General features: G+C 30.4%; 1 protein-coding gene across 4 annotated transcripts in view; it reads left to right on the top strand.

The window, feature by feature from the left end:
- The window catches only part of LOC127715070 (cGMP-dependent 3',5'-cyclic phosphodiesterase-like), a 120365-nt gene that overhangs the window by 24607 nt on the left and 74366 nt on the right, over positions 1-21392 (top strand). For all 4 annotated transcript variants that reach the window (XM_052221097.1, XM_052221095.1, XM_052221094.1 and 1 more), the window contains 3 exons: positions 5587-5636; positions 7099-7158; positions 17407-17530. In XM_052221097.1, coding sequence (XP_052077057.1) covers positions 5587-5636; positions 7099-7158; positions 17407-17530 — 234 coding nt within the window. The remainder of the gene's footprint in view (positions 1-5586; positions 5637-7098; positions 7159-17406; positions 17531-21392) is intronic.

Raw genomic sequence — 21392 nt, 5'->3', positions numbered from 1 at the left:
AACTCTATGTTCCCTCTTTTAAATTCATATTATTTACAGATCATAAATTTTCCAATTAAACACAAGATTTTGTTCCTTTCCGTGATGTCTCATTTCATCAAAACACTATTGTAAAGGTAAAAGAAAGGATATGTCAAATGCTTTGAATACAGTTATTTTTGTTTCTTAAGATATCTTTAGTCTGTCCATTTTAATTGATTTCAAGAGATTTCATTTAGTTTTTGAAACAAGAATGAAAATGATTGTGTCGCAAATGGTAGCAGATCTATATATATAGCTTTATTTGAAATTTTATAGTAGACAGTTATTTGCTAAATAATACTAACATTAAATTGTTGTTCTATGGTATTAAATTCACGCAGCTTCAGCCTTGTAGTATCAGACAAACTATATCACTCAAAACTTGATAATCTATGTTAATTAATAGACCAATTTTCACTTGTATGCTAATTTGTCTGCCATTACTTAAAGTCACACTAGTACAGCAAAATTTTGAATCACAAATGAAACTATTTGACATCAAATTTAAAAGTGATTATTGCATGACTCAAAAGGTTATTAGGAGCTAGATCCTGGGTCATTTGGAACAAAATTCAGCTCACTTCCCAAGAGTGTTAATACATCTATTAAGCATAGGGTAAAAGCAAGAAACTTTAAACCTTTTTGATACAATACTCTTTATCACAAACCTGTAATATTTTACAAGCAGAAGTCTGGAAAAAAATTTCTATGAAAGAGACCATCTTTTTGGACATTTACTATCAGTGTACTCTGAATAGTTAATTATAAAGATTTATAAGGAAACTTCTGTTTTAATCTTTAGGAATCTTCATGCCTTTGAAAAGTGAACATTTAAATAGATAAAATTAATCAAACTATTTCTAAACTGCTAAGAATATATATTTGTAATTCATTAATGCATGTTATCAATTTTTTGCATGACCACAGTGTTAAAATTTATCTAGAAATAAAATCAGAAACTCCTTCAGACATTGCAATTCATAAGATTCATTAGATAGTGGACATGAAATGCACATTGAATTCCTTAAAATAGTATACAAATGAAATTTGTTTCTAAATTGAGATAAATTTAATTTGAATTTAGCTTATTGTTTTGCAAGGATGGTAACAAATTATCACAAACTGTTCACTGTATTTATATTTGATAAGTTACATCTCTTACGTAGATTTGAGAATAGCATTATTATCTGTAGAAATAGAGAATATAAAAATATGGATGTGGTATGTCAATTGCCAATGAGACAACGATCCACCAAAGTTCAAATGAAGTGGATGTAAGAAATTATAGGCAACTGTACAGCCTTCAAGAAGATAAAACCCATACTGTATAGTGGGCTATGAAAGGCATTTATAAGTCAGTTTGAAATTAACATATCATTGCATCTGTATTTACATCTTTCTTATCCAAAAAGGTGAGAATAATGTTTTAAGCCACTTTAACTCTAGCTTTTTTTTATTTATTGGAGACATGAGTCTGGTCTAGTTTTGGTGTAATGTCAAGTTTTCTCCTACTGGAAGTTGAAACTTTGTGAAGTTTTACTTGAAATTTTACTTTTGTGTATCAAAAAGCAGTCTGCATTCAACTTTCAATAATCAATAATTCAACCTGAAAAGAAAACATTTAGAAAATATGTAAATAAATTGCCAACCACAGTAAGAATAAGATTTTTCAGATTTGTTTTACCATGGAAGTATTATATTGACAGGAACTCCAACAAACCGATTTCAAACGTTTATAGTGCGATGCCGCAAAATCGTTAAGTATCTGTTAATTAACTTGACATCTTTCAATTAGTCGTATCGGTGCATGGGTTCAACAACGTTTTCGGGATACTCGTAATTACGGAATTTACCGAAGTAACCGGATGTATACATAAATGTCAAGGATATGACATTTAACGACCATGCCAATATTTGGCAGTTGACAGTTTTTTACTAGGTTTTCTATGTTAATAAACTATCGTCACTTACAAATATTTCACTAATCAGTATGGAAGTGCACGATTTTGATGATGAAGAATTTGAAAAAATTATCGGTGAAGACATTGAAGAGTTTTATTGCTTTTGTAAATCTGAAACTTGTTCAATAGAAAAGATAAAGGCTGTACGGTGACCTATAGTTGTAAACTTCTATGTCATTTGGTCTCTGGTGGAGAGTAGTCTCATTGGCAATCATATCACATCTTCTGATTTTTATATTGAATTCTAATAAATTTCTTGTGTAAGGAAACACATCATGAGTTGTAATCTGCATGTATAATTGAGGTTTACTGCTAACTTTGACAAATATCTTGTCGCATTAGTTACTGAAAGTCCGATGTCAAATATTTCATGCATTTCAACAAAAACAAAATATTATAAATTTCTAAACAAACGCTGCAAGATGTTTCAGATATGTTAAGCCTTTACAAATACATTTAATTCTAAACTGGTTAATTCTAATGATAAAATTTTATAAGAATATACTGCTTAGGACCCAGCATTATGATAGTTCTTTAAATGCATCGAAATATTTAAAATTAAGCCATTATTTCCCAAAACAAGTCCGTCAGACGTCAGAGCAATCTCGGACTAGGTTGAAGGTTGTTTTAAACTTTTGAATTTATTCAAAAGGTGTACATGTAATCGGTGTTATAACCTGATACATGCTATATGAAGAGGCCATCACGTGCGTATAATTATCCACCTCTCTTAGTGTTTAAAACATTTTTCTATAAATATGTTAAATTACATTTTACGATATTTTACGATAGAGAAAACCATAAACATTTGTGTTACACTCGATTAAAGTTTTCAATCTTTAACTTAAAATTTGAGTTATCCGGCACCATCCGGCACACTACATGCGCATCACATTATTTTCTGCAAACACTCTACTTCAGAGTAATGTAATTTTCATAACCAGATATTTCCCGATTTCCTAGTTCCAGTGATAAAAACATATCAAACAAAACTAAAAATAATATTACCTTCTTTCCGAATACAGTTAACTTTCTTTTGTCATTCTGTTAAATATGGACCGATTTTTTAGATTGTTTCAGCTGTAGTCTTTAATTATTGAACAGAAACAGGTGTCGTTATTCATGTAGCGATTCGCAATTAGCCACGGGAGTTTCCGTGTTAATTTACATTGGTAGGTAGATAAGACCTTCGATAACAGATCACGTGATAAGATCAGTTTCTGTAAACTATACAGACGAAGGCGGCATCGCAGATACCCCACAAAGAAGTTATCACGTACTTGAAAAACTGAGTCGGAACCTTTTATTTTCCTAAAGAAATCAGTGGGATGCGAATGTGCTAATTTTTTCGTTGGAGTTCCTGTCAATATAATACTTCCATGGTTTTACTATTATCTATCCTTGATTATGAAAATTATACCTGATTTATATAGAAAAATTAAAATTTTCAATTATAATCAATAATCGAATCATTGATATTACTACCTAGTGTGCCAGAGTGTATTAGTAATAAACTCGAAAAAACTACAGAAAACAAAATTTTTTGTTTGGTTCTGCTTGCGTTTATTCATTCTTGTAAATTATATACTTGATATTAGGAGGTAGGAAAATAGGTTTTTAGTTCACCGTTCCGAAGGAACTGTGTGCTTTTGCCATCACTTGGCGTCCGTCGTCTTCCGTCGTCGTCCGTCTGGTGTAAACTATTTCAAACATCTTCTCCTCTGAAACTACTGAACCAATTCAACCAAACTTAAGCTGAATGATGCTCAGGGTATCTAGAATAAAGTTTGTGTTTTATCTACTGTTTTGTCAAATAACATGGCTGCCATGGCTAAAAATAGAACATAGGGGTAAAATGCAGTTTTTTGGCTTTAGATAAAGATAAACTGTGAACAGCAAAAATGTTCAGCAAGGTAAGATCTACAAATAAGTTCATATGATCAAAATTGTCAATTGACCCCTCAAGGAGTTATTGCCCTTTAAGGACAATTTTACACAATTTGTTTATCATGTTTTCTAACTTTAAAAAATCTTCTTCTCTGAAACTACTAAACCAATTCCAACCAAACTTGAGCTGAATGATTCTCAGGGTATCTAGAATAAAGTTTGTGTTTTATTTTCTGTTTCGTAGAAAAACATGGCCTCCATGGCTAAAAATAGAATGTAGGGGTAAAATGCAATTTTTGGCTTATATCTCAAAAACCAAAGCATTTAGAGCTAGTCTGATGGGGAGGTAAAAATGTTTATTAGGCCAAGCTCTGTCAGCCCTGAAATTTTCAGATGAATCTAACAACCCATTGTTGGATTGCTGCCACTTAATTGGTAGATTTAAGGAATTTTTGCAGATTTTGGTTATTATCTTGAATATTGTTAATGATAAAGATAAACTGAAGACATCAAAAATGTTCAGCAAAGTAAGATCTACAAATAAGTTTTGTATGACCAAAATTGTCAATTGTCCCCTTAAGGAGTTATTGCCCTTTAAAATCAATTTTTCACAATTTGTTCATTTAGTTTGCTTACTTTAAAAAATCTTCTCCTTTGAAATTGCTGAATTAATTTCAGCCAAACTTGGGCTGAATGAGTTTCAGAGTATCTAGTATAAATTTTGTATTTTATTTTCTTGTACGTCAAGAAACAGCCACTATGGCTAAAATGAAACATAGGGGTAAAATGCATTTCTTTGATTTTGAAGAAAATATGACAGATACAAAGAACATTTCAATGGAAGTTTTAAGCCATTCATTAGTATATATTGAAAAGTATATATTGAAAAGCAAAAATAATCATTGATGAAAGATTTAAGCAAAAAATTACAGGTAAGCGATTCAGGCTCTTGAGAGCCTCTTGTTTAAGTTCCCTATAAGAAAAAGTATTGTCATAGAGAAGGTGGGTAAATTACAATCAAACATAAACAAACCTTTATAATAATAATCAATTGATATCATATTATTAGACTGTAAATTAAACATTCTTGGTGTTATTCTGACATTTTTGTAGCAGATATATGTAAATAGATATAAGTAATGGAAATTATACTGTGTAGAAATAGGAGAGGTGTTAATATTTTAGTGATTAGTTTATTAATTTTGCATGTTTGATTATTGTATATATATGCTGTTCAGGTGAAATATGAGTAATAATCATATGGAAGATCGTAGAAGGGTTGTAACAATACTGACCTTAGTTTAAAGTCAATACCCTCACTTTACTAAAGGTTTGATCTGATTTTATTGAATTAGGATTATCAGTATTTGCTTTTATGAAGGTGTTTATTAGTTATTTGCATCACAATATTAGACAAGTAAATATTTTTAAGGCATATAAGCACCAAGTGAACAGAACTAAGCTGTAAGAGCCTTAATAAATGTTAAAACAAATTTTAAATGTTAAAAGAAGCCAGTAATTTAAGGGTTTGATAAATTTAAAGTTTAAAGTTTAGAGCATTAGGCTTATCATAGTCAGTTAGAGTGTTAAGTTAATGATGCTTTAGAACAATATTTAAGTAAGACTGTGGGAAAAAGTTACATAAGGGGTTATATATACCGTTAAGGGTTGCATCTGTATAGAATCAGAATTTAATATTTACATTTATATTTTTTAGTGTATTGTCAGCCTATTACAGATGAAAATCAAGTTGTATCAGTTTTGGCTGTGAGTATGTTAAATTTTTTTTAGTATGGTGCCTTAAATTACTGAAAAGATTAAAAGGGTTACTGTGATAATTTTAGTTTTAAAATGAATAAATGAGAATGTATTTGTACTTATGGCTTATGACATAACGGCTCATGTATGAAACTTTTTGTCATGTTTTTCATACAAATAACAAATCAAAGCTTTCTAAAATTTTAAACAACTTTCATGTGTATTTTTATCCTTCACTCATCAACTTCCTGTTTACTGAATACTTATAGTGGGGTATCAATAGTGAGCAATAGCTCACAGTTCAATTTGTGATCTTTTGACATAGAGGTACGATGTTTGACATATCTGTTTGTATATCAAGAAAGGTAGCATGGTAGACACATGCTTAGTTCACTAAAACAGTTCTAGTTTGCAATTGGTACAATCAGGAACATATATATTGACGGGACTTGACACTACCTGATTGTAGTCGATTTTATCGTCGTGCCATAGTTAATAAAGATACGATACAGAAACGGACATGTGTTAAAAACGGACTCGCTATTATCCTAATAATTTCTGATATTATCAATAAAATGTCATTCAAACTAGATTTATAGTGATGCTAGTGTATCAAACTTGTATTCTGTCACTTCAAATTTGTTAAAATCGCAAGCATTTCATCACAGAATTGTGCAGAATGCAAACAAGGTAATAAAAAAATGGCGGCCATTGCCGCGATGATTTACAAATTCCCAACAAACTATTATAAAACACTTCACATCAAATAAATCAAACTTATTATGGTACTTTTATATGACAAAATATATCTACTAAATGATAAAACTTGTATTTATTTACAATTAGAGTTAAGTGGTTTATTTGTTGAGCAGTTTTGATAGTTTTTCAGTCAGATGCTACCAAAATCCGTAAATCTCGGAAAGTCTTGGGGAGTCAGAGATTTTATCAATTTTTTACTGAAAAGCGTATCAGATTCATTTCCCGTTAGATATACTGTTCCCAGGTACAATTTTAGGTTTCTTTTATGGTTTTGTTTTCATTTCATGCTCCAGTCATTCCCAAGGTCCGTCAGACATGTGGCAATGTCCAGAAATAAATGGTTTGGTCAAGTAAAATGTCATCAATTACTGGGCCAAATAACCGGTGTAGATGTAGAAATTTTGTTACACATGTACTCATATTGTAAATGACTGCTAAAACAATGACTGGACCAGTAATGCTTGAACAATTACTGGACCAAAAGACCACTGAAGTCCAAAAAACCTTCAGAACTGCTGAATTGTCATTTAAAAAAGAATAAAAAAGGTTTGTTATTTTACTCTTGTCTCATCAATTTTGTCAATTGATAAATTAAAAATGTTAAATGAAATAACATCAGGGTTAAGTGTGGTTAAAAATTCTTGTGTAAGAAAGTGAATAAAAAAAATATTGTTTTGCCTTATGTATGATTAAAGCTTTTATTCATTTTCAGATATTAACTTCATCAAAACAAGACTTCAAACCTGAATGTTTAAAACCAATATCTGAAAAGGTAAGAATAATAATTAAAATTTGATTATGAAATAAATCACTATAGAACAGTATACAGTATATTTAATACATCTTCTGGGTTTATTGAGCCAAACGGCATATGACCTTTTATTTATGCATCTGTCTTTAGTAAACTACAGAACTGTGAATATTTTATGTGGGGAAATTCAGAAATATGAAAACCAGATTTACATGAACATAAACTTAAGTTAATGCTCATGTTCAAATGAGTTTCAAATTTAAAGGTTAGGTTTGAAATTTTTATTAGCATAAAAATGTCTTAAGAAAATAATGTGATAAAATGATGTTTTCTTTGGCTAGACTTTTACTATTAAATTTAAATACAATCATTTTGTCCATGTATTTCATTGTGCATATGAAAAAAAAAGAAGTTTCTTTTACGGTAGATTAAAAAAAAAGAAGCAAAAAGCAAACTCTCAAATTGTAAATTCCAAATAATATAAATTTCAAAAATAAGTAGTAAATTTTATTTTCTTTCAATCCCTAACCTATACCGTAATTTCTTGGGATTTCACGTTTGAATACTATAGGACATCTAGAATTAATTTCAATGAAAATACAAAGAAGAATGCAACATTATGGTAATATAAATCACAGATTACAATACATTATTATACAGCTGTTGAATAGCACTACAGGTATATTATACAAATCTGAAAAAGTCATGAAAAATTTATAAATTATTGTTAAATATAGATAGCAGTAAAGATAAAATCAATCAGGATAATCCTGAATGTAATAACATTTATATCAATATTTTATCAATTACTCCAATGTGTAAAGGTTAGAAATCAAATAGCAGTATCAGGACAAAGCTATTAAGAGATCTGTATATTGTATTGTAACCTTGATTTATTTACCGAATTACTTCAATTATCAACAAATTATACTTGAGAAAAGATGAGTTTGAATTTATAGATAATTTTTGACGAATGAAAACTGACTTGAATATAAATATTCTAGATTGAAAGGGTAGCTTGCCCCTTTTTGTCTTTGTCTTTCATTTCAAGTACCTTGAAATCATCATTAGCTAACTGGACCCTGAAATTATGGACTTCCATTAGACCCAAAAACATAGTTAGAATAAATAAATCTTGGCATGACAAGGGAAATAATAATAATGCCAGTGTAATTTTTACTTTCATTATGGTCCCCAAGAATTTCGGGAATATATATCAATTGCTTTTTCTGTCTGTCCCTATGTAAAAAACTTGGTGTCTGGATGATAACTTGAATATCCTTTGCATGATTCTAATGAAACTTATACAGACAAAATAAAGGGAATAGGAAAAAGTATTGCTTTTGGGGTCAATAAGTCAAAGGCCAAGGTCTGGATAATTTTTGAAAAATAGGGTTTCCGGATGATGGCTTGAGTTTCCCTTGATTGATTTAAATGAAGCTTATACCTGATGGAAGATATAAGGAAGAAGAAGAAACTTATTGGTTTTGGGGTTTACAGTTCAAAAATCAAGGTCACTAATAAATATAAAAAAAAGTGGAAAAATGGTTTCCGGATGGTAACTAGAATTTCTCTTTCTTGATTGAAATGAAAATCATACAGATGGAAGATACAGGGAAGGGGAGGCAACCTATTGATTTTAGGGTAAATAGGTTAAAGGTCCAGGTTAAAAAAATGGAAAAACTTTAGAAAAGGTTTACTTATGGTGACTTGAGTTTCCGTCGTATCTTTGGAATGAAACTTATACAGAACGATAATATAGGAAAGGGAAAGTAGACAATTAATTTTTACGTCAATATGACTATAAATAAATATTTTGTTTTTTTGAGAATATCCCACTATGAATTGTAACACTATTGTACAGGCAATTAGATTAGCAATGATAGTGTTTATTTGTCTCTCCAAGCATACTAGTATTTTGAACCCTTGAAATAAAAATATTTGGTCATTTAGCTCTTCAACTGTTTCTGTTCTTATACATTCTTGGCTTTCAAATATTCAGCTTTGAGATTCCTTAAGAAGGTAAATCCAGATAAATGCTTATGACACATAAAATTTATAACTTATTTTCATTTTTTTATAGCACAGAGTTGATACCCCTCCTGGTGGACTATCAGTCCCTGAGGGTATCGTCAGCTCAGAAGTCAGTACTTTGGTACTGACATGATTTTATAACATAAAATTCTTAATTGTCCTTTTATGAATTTATAAATTATTAAGAAACTGAGGTTTCAACTCCCTCAGACCAAGTTGACCTTAGATTGATTTGGCTATTATTTTTAGGTCCTTTTTGGTCATATAGCTCTTCAACTGTTTCGGTTCTTATACATCCTTGGGTTTCAAATATTCAGCTTTGAGCCTTCCTGATGAAGGTAAATCCAGAAAAGGGCTTCGGATGCATTAAATTTATAAAGTGTTGTTATAGGACAATATGGATATAAACAATGACATTTTCTCAACATAGTGCATCTGATTTAATGCCCCATTTTTTATACTCACAAGTGGTAATAAATAATACACTAAATGGAAGATTAATAAAAATGTTCTTTTGAACGTAGCATTACAAACTTTAAGGACCATATTTTCTTAACATCTAGCAATAACTATACAGTATAAAGCAAATGAAGTGTATAAATAAACTCATCATTGATACAAGGATTGAAATTTGTACACGCATGATGATGATCATAACGATATTAGCAAAATTTGCACAATTTTATTTCAACAATTTCAAATATATAAAGTACACGAGTCATGAAATTTGTTTTTTTTATGCCCCTGCCACAAGGCAAAGGTGGCATTAAGTGTTGCCCTTAGCTGTCTGTCCTTTTGTCTATCCGTCTGTCTGTCTTCCCATCTGTCCCAGTTTCGTTTGAAAAGCAAGCTTGAGTGGGGGCATTCGTGTCCTCAGACACATTCTTCTTTTATTTTAGAAAATTGTATTTTCATTGTTATGTTTCACTTAATAATTGTACCTTTATAAATGGTATAATGTGCTTTAAAGACTTAATTGATTTCAGTTTCTGAACCTCTTTCATTGTTTTGGTTGGAGAAGAAAAAAGATTTTCATATAATCTATTGTTGTTATTGCTCTCAGAGATATATCTTAGAATTATTGTCCAGTAATTCTTTGTATGATAGAATACATTGTGATTGTTAATACAACATGATAAGGTCTGTGTACAAATTATTGATCTCTAATGAAAACATCCAACATCTACAGTCTCAATCAAAGGATAAATATTTGGATGTGTAGTAATTTCTAATGACGTACAGAGTTTGGTTCAATACTTACAATAGACTGATATCACTGAAAAATTTTCTTTGTTTGGGAGTTTGATGTCTGATATTAAAGTTTAACATAAATTCTCTTTTTAGCTCACCTGTCCTAAAAGGACAAGTGAACTTTTGCCATGACTTGACATCTGTCAATTGTCGTCTACTGTACAGCACCTGTGCCTATGGCAAAATGATCTTCTCCTCTGAAACTACTGAACAAATTTCAACCAAACTTGGGATGACTGATCCTTATGAAATCTTGTATAAAGTTTGTGTTTTTTTATTCATGTCTGTCAACAAACATGGTTACCATGGCTAAAAATAAAACATACGGGTAAAAAATGCATTTGATGAGCAATACAAGATTTAGAAAAATGTCATAATGACATAGGAGTTATTGACCTTAAATCACGATTTTTGACAAATTTTGATAATTTTGAAAATTATCTGAAAAACTAAAATACATAGGTAGAGATTGTAAATCGCAAAAACGTCCAGCAATACAAGATTTACAAAAATGGCACTAAATAAGATTTACTTATAAGCAAACATAACTGAATGCTATAAAGGAAACAAAATTTAAAAGTAAAATTACAAAAATGCTGAACTCCAAGGAAAATTCAAAACGGAAAATCCCTCATCAAATGGCAAAATCAAAAGTTCAAACACATCAAACGTATGGAAAACAACTGTCATATTCCTGATTTGGTACAGGCATTTTCTTATGTAGAAAACGGTGGATTAAGCTTGGTTTTATAGCTAGCTAAACCTTTCACTTGTATGACAGTCATATAAAATTCCATTATATTGACAACAATGTGTGAACAAAACCAACAGACATAATAGGTAGAAATGTCAAAAATAGGGGTACAGCAGTCAACATTGTGTTATATTCTTAATCACTATAAAATCAAACAAATATGTCAACAAAGCATATAAGCAAAAATGAAAGACAAGAATACAAAAAATGACCATACCACAATAACACAATGGTGGGATGTATAAGTACCGAGCCATGCCAAAAGGATATTCCTAAAAACGGACTAAAAAAAGGAAACAAAATTAACATATCTTAAAGGAATTGAGCAATTCAGGCTCTTTGGAGACTGACTTGTTTCATTTGACAATGGTATTGTCTGTTTTATTTCTACTTAAGGTTCTTGTATGCTGCCCTTGGTATCATTTCCACCCTTTTCATGCCTCACTTACAATAGAAGAGGGGCATATGTTTTCAAATCTGCATTCTTCTCATTTGTCTGTCCCATATCAGGTTGAAGTTTTTGTTTAAAGTAGTTTTTGGTAGCAACATTTAAAACCATAGTTCTGAAAAAAGTTAAGTTTAAAATGCTAATGAAATCATTTCTCTTCTTAAGGTTCAGTAATCAAGGACCAGTTGAAACAAGTTTCACATTGAGATATGAAGAGTTTTCATGAAGAACTGTCTTCAATGACTAGTTGTATTTGTAGTATGTAACAAGAAATTGACATTTCTGCAGAACCTATTGATTCTCCAGTTTTATCAGCTTTATGTCAATATTTTGGTTCAAATTATAACATTTAAAGGACAGAAAATCAATTTCTTCCAGAGATTTACAGTTGTCAACATTTAAATCTAGGTTTTATGTTTCTTTAAGATCCTAGAAAGCAGTCTCAGGTTTTGTCTTGTTTTTTTTATAATTTTTTAGAAAAAATATTCAGTTTTAAGGCTGACTTGTCCTTGTACAAATCTGCATACCTTCAAAGTCAAATAAAATTATTTGTGTTTGATACTAAGATAAATATACAGTTGATAATTTGTCTTTCTTATAATTTTTTCTGGATAAACTGCATGTATTCTTCTGACTGCTGTTTACTATGAAAATTTTGGTCTGTTAACTTTTCAGAACTTGATTAAAATATTTGTTTTGGTGCAATTTTCCCTTAAGTATGTGAAATGTTTTGGCCTTGATTTATTTGCTAAGTTTAATATTTCTGGGTGAACACTTGAGCCAAAATATAGAAATATAAAAAAGCCATAGTAAGCAGTTGTTAAATTATTTAGATGTATAATTTTTCAACCTTTACCAAAAAGATATTGATCTGAATTGTTTGTGATACCATTAGAATTTAGAGTGATGTTTTATGGTCTCTTTCTTGTAGAAAAGCAGCTGTTATCTCATTTCTCTAGTCTAATACTTAGTTGATTTCAACTTTCCAGTATGTATATATCTGTTATGCTTGTATTTAGATCTTCATTAGTCTGAGTTTTACTATGACACCAAATTTCTATTCTTTTTTCTAGGTTGGCTATTGTGAAAAAACCTTTTTAAAAAGATAAATCTAATAATGAATTCTATTAATGAAGATCACAATTGTTTACCCCACATTGGTCAAATATGTTTAAAAATCATTTTAGAAACAATTACTACCAAAACATGTTCAGAAGTACAGTATCTCTCCTCTCTCAACTAAAATTTTAAATATTTTAAATGCTGAACTAGAAGCCTGATCAATAACTTTGAAATTGAACTGTCTCTAGTTGAGTAATATTGTTATTTCACTAGTCTAGATTTAGTACCTGCATATTGTATGCCCTGCCTGTGATAAATAGTAGGAGGCATAACATTTTGTGGTCTGTGTTGTTTCTGTCTATCCTTTAGTATGTCCTGTATCAAGTTAAAGTTTTGGTCAAATGTAGTATACCATGAAGTTGTGGTCACATCAACTTGAAATGTAGTAGTAGGAACACATGTTCATTATGATGTACACTTTAAAAGTATATGCCAAGTTAGGGTTTTGACCTATATTTCGCAGTTCACTGAACATGGAAAGGTGATAGTGCCAGTGAAGCATGATGTTCTTTGAACACGTATTCTTGTTTATTTATAATATTGACTAACTAACAAAAAATATCATGTGGATCATAGTTTTATGAGCATTTTGTTAAGTGACAACCTTGAATTGTTCGTTCAGGTATTGTTAGTAAATATCTTAGTATGAAGCCCTTGAAAGCTTCACTAAGTTCATGTTTCATGTTTCCTCTTTTGATGTAATACTTTGATGATAAAAAAGCATATATAATCAGTCCTAATAGTACGACATATGACTGACGTACATAAACACTTTGGCATTTATGTATCTCCTATAAAGATGCTATAAATTTTACTTGTATAATGCTATTTCATATCCTTTTAAGAGTATGAATTTCATTTATAGTGCATTTTCATCAGAGTTCACCTATTTCTATGCGATTGCAAATCATTATAAAACGATAAATGAAAATTTATAACGGATACGTTCCATTTGCATGTCCATCTTAACAATGAACCTTTTACAAATGAAATTTATAATTTCTTCTTGGGGGAAATATGTACAGTGCATGCATTGTATAGTTAGTACAAAAATTTAAACCTATAGCCTGATTTGATATATAGTAAGATTATTGTCAAAAATAAAATTTATTATGTATTTAATCTAGCATATTATGGCAATTGATAATATATAATAAGATAAGTTTAATATGATAATATATGATACATAAAACAGAAAAAGGTTTTTTTTTCAAATCATATACCATATCTGATTCACTAAAGAATTATTGTCCTCATTTTAAAGATGAACTTGTGAATTTATGTTTTCTTGGATTATTCTGTCATAGTGCCATACAGTGTCATTGATTGAACTATTAATTTGTAGATGAAAACATCAGGATTCCACAATTTCTTTTTATAATATTGCTTGTAGTAATGGGAAGTATGAATATGATTGAATATTCTACTTGTTCCTGCAAGTAACAATTGTAACTAAACGAAAAACAGTTTCCATTTCCTGAATGACAACATTGATTACAATACAAAATGATTTGTTCTATTGCTTCCTTTGTATTAATGTTGAAGTTCAATAAATATAGTGTGATAAAATGATATAGATTATATTCCCAACAAAAATCATTTTCTATAGCTTTATGACATTTGATATTGTGTAATTCTGGACACATCAAACTGTTCAACATTTATCTTATTTGCTATCTAAGATGATTGTTAAGCAAATTATTGATATTTTTATTATATCATACTTCTAAATTTCCTTGCCTCAATTATTTATTTATTTATTTAATATTTTATTGCATTTTGGTACATTTATTTTATTTTTAATTTAAAGTCTTGTCTTTTGATATAAGATGATTCAATATAGTTGAAATCACCAGTTTACTTCTTATAGGAATCCCATGAATGACAGTTTCTTCTCATTTTTTGTGTTTTTAGTGGAAACTATTACAGATAGAGAGAAAGTGAAAATTACAAAAATGATCAGCAAATTATGATCTACAAATAATCAACATGGTCGAAATCAACATTGAAATATTTGTAGGAGTTATTGCCCTTAAATGATGATTTATTTTTCTCATATTTTGTGTTTTTGCGGAAACAATAGATAATATTCTTAAATTGCATTATTTGTGAGGTGAGCGATTCAGGCTCTTAAGAGCCTTGTATTGCCTTGCCTGTAGGTATGAAGACGATTCTATATATGTAGTTATATGTTAAGGTGTGCATTTGTCATATCCCCCATAAACAAGTTTTGGAATATATATAGGAATCACCCTGTCTGTCAATCTGCCTTATCTGTTAATCTGTTTTTGTGCCTCTAGCACAACTTCTTCTAAACAGATGGACAGATGCTGATTAAACTTGACACAATAGTAGATCACTATATGACGATGTACAGATAGTAATATAATCTTGGTACTACATGTTAAAGGGGAAATAACCAAACCAACTAACTTCACTTCAATATTGTAATGTGTGGTAATGGTCGCTGGTAAACAAAACTGTTCAGAAACGGCTTAACAGATATTGATGAAACTTCACCCAAGCTGTAGAACACTACATGAGTGTGTCCTGAAAAGAAAATAATACTGGTCCTGCATGTTAAAATGGGAGATAAATGCAGTTCATGTAAATTATACTTTTCACCATCTTTAAATATATGTTTATGGACTAGTAATCCTTTGTCTTCTTAGAAATACTTTTACAGTGCTATGCAGTGTTATTGATGCATAAATGAAGAGATGATAATTGTATCAATTGTTTTATAATATTGTTTGTAGTAATGGGAAGTATGAATATGATTGAATATTCTTCTTGTTTCTGCAAGAAACAATTGTAACTAAACGAAAAACAGTTTCCATTTCCTGAATGACAACATTGATTACAATACAAAATGATTTGTTCTATTGCTTTCTTTGTAATAATGTTGAAGTTCAATAAATATAGTGTGATAAAATGATGTAGATTATATTCCCAACAAAAATCATTTTCTATAGCTTTATGACATTTGATATTGTGTAATTCTGGACACATCAAGCTGTTCAATATTTATCTTATTTGCTATCTAAGATGATTGAACAGAAAGCTATTAATATTTTAATTAGAACTTGATATCACATCATACTTCTCAATTTCTTTGCCTTAATTAATTTTTATGTCCCACCTAGGGGCATTATGTTTTTCGGTCTGTGCATCCATTCGTTCGTCCATCCGTCCGTCCGTCCGTCTGTCCCACTTCAGGTTAAAGTTTTTGGTCAAGGTAGTTTTTGATGAAGTTGAAGTCCAATCAACTTTAAACTTAGTACACATGTTCCCTATGATATGATCTTTCTAATTTTAATGCCATATTAGAGTTTTGACTTCAATTTCACGATCCACTGAACATGGAAAATGATAGTGCGAGTGGGTCATCTGTGTACTATGGACACATTCTTGTTAATTATTATTTTTATTACTATGATTACATGGGTATATATTTTGTTTATTTATTTATTCAAAAGAACTGTGCCTTTAGGTATAAGATAGTTCAGGTATAGGTCATAGTTAGCCATCCACTGACAGGTTACTAATGACCAGTGTTTTACTTAGTAATCAAGTGTGATAAAAATAATTACAGTTGTTACAATATAATGCCAGAGGCTTAGACTGGCTCTTGTCATCTATCCCTTTGGTTTTGTAAAGGCTGATGCTATACCTTTGCTCTTCACCATTACAAATTTGTAAAGCCTTTGGGATTTGACAAAAATAATCTCTTGTTCTTATTGTGGTCATTCGCTCACTGATACATAGTAATGAAACTAGGATCATTATCTGGGATTAATTTCAGATATTTATACAAAGAAAATATTCTATTAATTATTAAGTTAATTTTCTTAAACATAAGAATTGATTTCTGTGCATAGAGGATCGTCAGATAGAGACGTGTTTTGTTTAAAAGAATTGAAAGCATTAATAGAGGATATTGCATATTTTGGAAAACTACCTTCAAATTAAAGATTTATCATACAATTAAGTCTAATGGATATGTAGTGTAAAAATTAGTGAATTATTTATATCTTATAGAATTGGGGAATAACAATGCATTTGTTTATTATTATTGAAATGTCACTTGAGCAAATGGAATTGATTGAGGTTATTAAAAATTGATTTTGGGTAAATCTACATTCTAGACAGTAAAATTATAATGAACAACTATTGTCCTTTAATTTTATTATGGATAGTAAATTAATTCTCATCCCAGTTGAGAAGAACACTGTTTAACAGAAAAATCCAATGTTGCAGTGAAAATAGCTGATGTCCATATAGATGTATATCATGTAAAATACTTGTGTGCTAAGCTACTTGAAAAACTCATATTGGAATTGGATTGTATACGGTGGAAACTATATTGCTTCCGTAGAATTTGTTGTCGTAATCCTGGCTTTGAGTTAATTATTTTTAGTGTGAAATAAAATATTGGAAAATTCCTTTTTCTGTTAAACATTTAAGTGTACAGAGTAATTCTATATTGGTGACAACCTAAGGATAATATAGGAATGGGAATTAAAGTGTAAACACTAAATGTAAGGATACCAAATACTGATGAATGGATGTGATTCACACCTGTGGGATTAAGGTGTAAAAGTAAGTGACTTTCACACCAGATAATCAGTTAATAATGATGCATTCTTGTTTATCACAGCTTGTGGGGTGCTACAGAAGGTTGTGTAAATGTCACACCAGGTCACTGGAACAGAATTCTACATCTAGTCCACCAGTTCAACTACAAACCAGTGTATTAAAGGAAGCTATTATACAACTCTGTGGTAAGTTATTGCTGAAAACCTATAAAAATAACTTTGCAGTGGCTAAAGCTTTATATGTAGCCTGGGATCCTTGCTCACTGCTTGACGGAAGAGTCAGGCTGAACACAAAATGTATATTGAGTTAGAATAATGCATTGGGGGATAGCACCATTACTTGACATCTGGCTGGGACTTTTTATACATCTACAAATTCATTCGAAATACATATTATTCCTGCAGAAATCCTCTTTTAAAGAAAAAAAAATTGGTAAAAGTTTTGCTTTTCAAATGAATGTTAAAGGTTCGTGATTGATAGCAAAATGACTTCAAGAGGAATTTTTTCAGTTTATAAAAAATTTGCTTCTTGATCTAGCTGACGCTGTGTATTAATTGAGAAGAAACACTATCTAGACTATTTAATTTTTGGTAGAAAGCTGTCTCGCTGGCAATTATACCACATCTCGTTATTTTTATATAACATAAAATATATAGTACAAATTTACACCACACAACTAAATTTTCTGGTTTTTATTTCTCTTACTCTAATTCAATAATTTTCAAACATAAAAGAAAAGTTTATATAGTATCTCTAATGATGAAAATGAAACAAAAAAAATGTTCTGATTGATAATTTTAGTGTTAAAGATACTTGGCAAATTCTTGTTCTGATATTGCCAAAATCATTGTGTTAGCAAACACTCTATCTTAACAGCTCGATTTAGAGATCTGTTTATACAAATGGTGATCATAAGATTTTCTGACGTCAGTACCATTAATTGTTTATCTTTTTTTAAATCTTTTTATCAGTTGATTGATTATAAAATGGTATAATAAGATTGTAGTTTATAGAAGAGTTATGTGGAATCTTCTCCCCCCCCAACCAAAATGAAAAACAAAATAAAATCTCTAGGTATTTTTTTAGCATAAATCATATGCACTAGAGTTCTATTTACTTGTGTGTTACCAGTAATAAATCTCAATTCCTCAGCAAACATTCTACTTTGAAATGGTGTACTGCTTAAAATAGCTATGAATTAAACAAATAGAAGCAGAATTATGTTACGCTCAAATAACAGTTGTCTTTAATAGATGGGTTTAGAAAAAAACAAATAGCATCAGTTTGTAACAAAGATTCAATAGAAATAGTAAATAGAGCTTTAACATACAATTTTTATCAAAATAGAGGCGACAGAAAGCAAAGGGACATTCAAACTTATAAGTCGAAAATAAACTGACATCGCCATGGCTATAAAAGAAAAAGACCAACAGACAAATAACAGTACACAAAACACAACATAGAAAACTAAAGACTGAGCAACACGAACCAAACCAAAAACTGGGGGTGATCTCAGGTTCTCCGGAAGGGTGAGCAGATACTGCTCCATATGTGGCACCCATCCTGTTGCTTATGTTAGTACAAACCTGGTGAATAGTCTTAATTTCGGTAGGTCACATTTGGGGAAAAGGGGACGAGATTGTAGTTACGACAATTGGAACATATCCGTTGTCATCTGTGAAACAGATATTCCATTATCAAACTTCTTATAATTCTTGTTTTTTGTAAGATCATAATGCCTAAATTAAGTTCAAAGGTCATGTATATTTGTCTAATCTTGGTTAGTGTTTTTCCAATGATTGTATTTCTTTAATTCAAAATCACTAGTGATTCATGGAAATATATAATGAGTTCCAAGGATTAAATGGCAGATCCAGAAAAGAAATGTATTGAGAAAACAAAAGGCAAAAAGACAAACTGAAAAATAAAGATTAAGCAACAAAAACCCCAACAAAAACTAGGGTTAAACTGAAGTGAAGGCATTTCCTGCTTCAGTACTTACACCCATTGTTTTTCTGATTTGAAATTCAATAATAATTTTTTTGGACAAATGATGATAAACCTTCATATAGTAGCAGATTAGTAGATGTTGTTTCACTAATCCTAAGACATAGGAAGGTCTCCTAAGCATTTATAACTTTTTTCTCCCTGCTGAATAATTTTTAGTGCCTATGACATGTTGCAAACATAGGTAAACTAATCCCACCACATTCTGTATGTGCCTGTCCTAAGTCAGGAACCTGTAATTCAGTGGTTGTCGTTTGTTGCTGTGCAACATATTTGTTTTTCGTTCATTATTTTGTACATAAATTAGGCTGTTAGTTTTCTCATTTGAATTGTTTTACGTTTGTCGTTTCAGGCCTTTTATAGCTGACTATGCGGTATGGGCTTTGCTCATTGTTGAAGGCCGTACGGTGACCTATAGTTGTTAATTTCTGTGTCATTTGGTCTCTTGTGGAGAGTTGTCTCATTGGCAATCATACCACATCTTCTTATTTTTATAGTAAGACTTGAAGTGGGTTAACAAGAATGAAGGGTTGGAAATTTGAACTGCAACTGAAAATAAGGGAATGTTGGATATGGGCAGATATTTTCCCTTCCAACAGACACTTATTGACACCTAAAATAGTTGTTACAAGGTTTATTTATTGCACAGAGATCATTGAATTCTCCAAGAAAGGCATCAAGTTCTGGCCAGATCTGGCTCCATATTTATACATCCTACTTAGCCAAACGGAAAATATAGGAAATACATAAATATGTGTGTGAGTTTAAGTTGCACTGATAAAGGATTTATATGATTTCTTTGCAATTATATTCAATAAATTAAATGGTTTCTTTGGCATTAAAAATATTAATAAGTTTTCTTCAATACACTTGGTAGAAAATATATCTACAATATTCTATAGAGTATTTGCAATGTTTTATAAGTGTCAGTTACAAATTTCTGTGATATAAACATCTTGTAGCACTACTTGTCTTGCTTCTCACAACCTCACACAGAAAATAAATCCAATAAGTGATCGGTAAATAAAGATATTTTGCTTAGGAAGTGGCATTTCATTTTGTAATCAGAATGTCATTCACAGACACATTATAAGTAGATTTGTCATCTTACTAAGGATTGAATGCCTTTACATAGAAGACTTTTGACCAAACAAGTGCTGTCTGGTTGACAAACATAATATACCATTAGGTTATATTTCTTGTTGCCTGTAAATTTATTTAATCTATACACATTGTTTGTTTTCTGTTACTTGTATCAGTGATTTAATCTGTATACAATTACAGATAATGGTCAGTTTTTAGATCTTTTTTACAAATAAGGGTCAGTTTCTAAATCTACATTACTAATAAAGACCATTGTTTTCCCTACAGAATTTATACATACTCGTATGATAGTGGGCCCCATGCATTTATAAGGCCTCCATCCTTTAAAATGTTAAATATGTTACCACTTTAAATAAGCCCTAGCATTTCAAAATTCATGACCACCATCATTTCAATCCCCTTTAACCTTCAAACAATTTGTGCAGAAACACTGGACTTCTGTAATGGTAGCTGTGTTTGACGAGTGATTTCTTGTTAAATACATGACTCAAAGAACCATGCTAGTTTAGCTAACCTTATCACTTGGTCTCTGTAGCCTGTCTGTTGTCATCTATCTGTAAACTTGAAAAAAATTGTTCTGCTCTAAAACCACATTGCCAATTGAAACATTATTATATTTGGTCATTATAATCCTCAGCTTCAGATTTATTCCTGGTGTTCTTGTCTATCAACCAACATATCTACAAGTAGAACATAAGGATAATATGCCAGTCATTGTCTTATATTTTGCATCATAATGAAGACAGATTATATTTGACATGGTAAAAAAACTAAAAATGCTCAGAAAGTCTTTCTTTCCCTGTCAAAATTATTAGACCATTCCTAAGGAGTTATGGCCCCAAAAAGATGGGTTTTATTTTTTATAAAAATAAGCATATTTATTTTTTATAAAACTAATACAGTTAGACAGAAACTGATAACTACAAAAATTATCAG

The sequence above is a fragment of the Mytilus californianus genome, unplaced genomic scaffold, assembly GCF_021869535.1.
Source record: "Mytilus californianus isolate M0D057914Y unplaced genomic scaffold, xbMytCali1.0.p SCAF_9, whole genome shotgun sequence".
Lineage (NCBI taxonomy): Eukaryota > Metazoa > Mollusca > Bivalvia > Mytilida > Mytilidae > Mytilus > Mytilus californianus.
The sequence above is the reverse complement of the archived record's forward strand: the minus strand, read 5'-3'. Positions and strand labels throughout refer to the sequence as shown.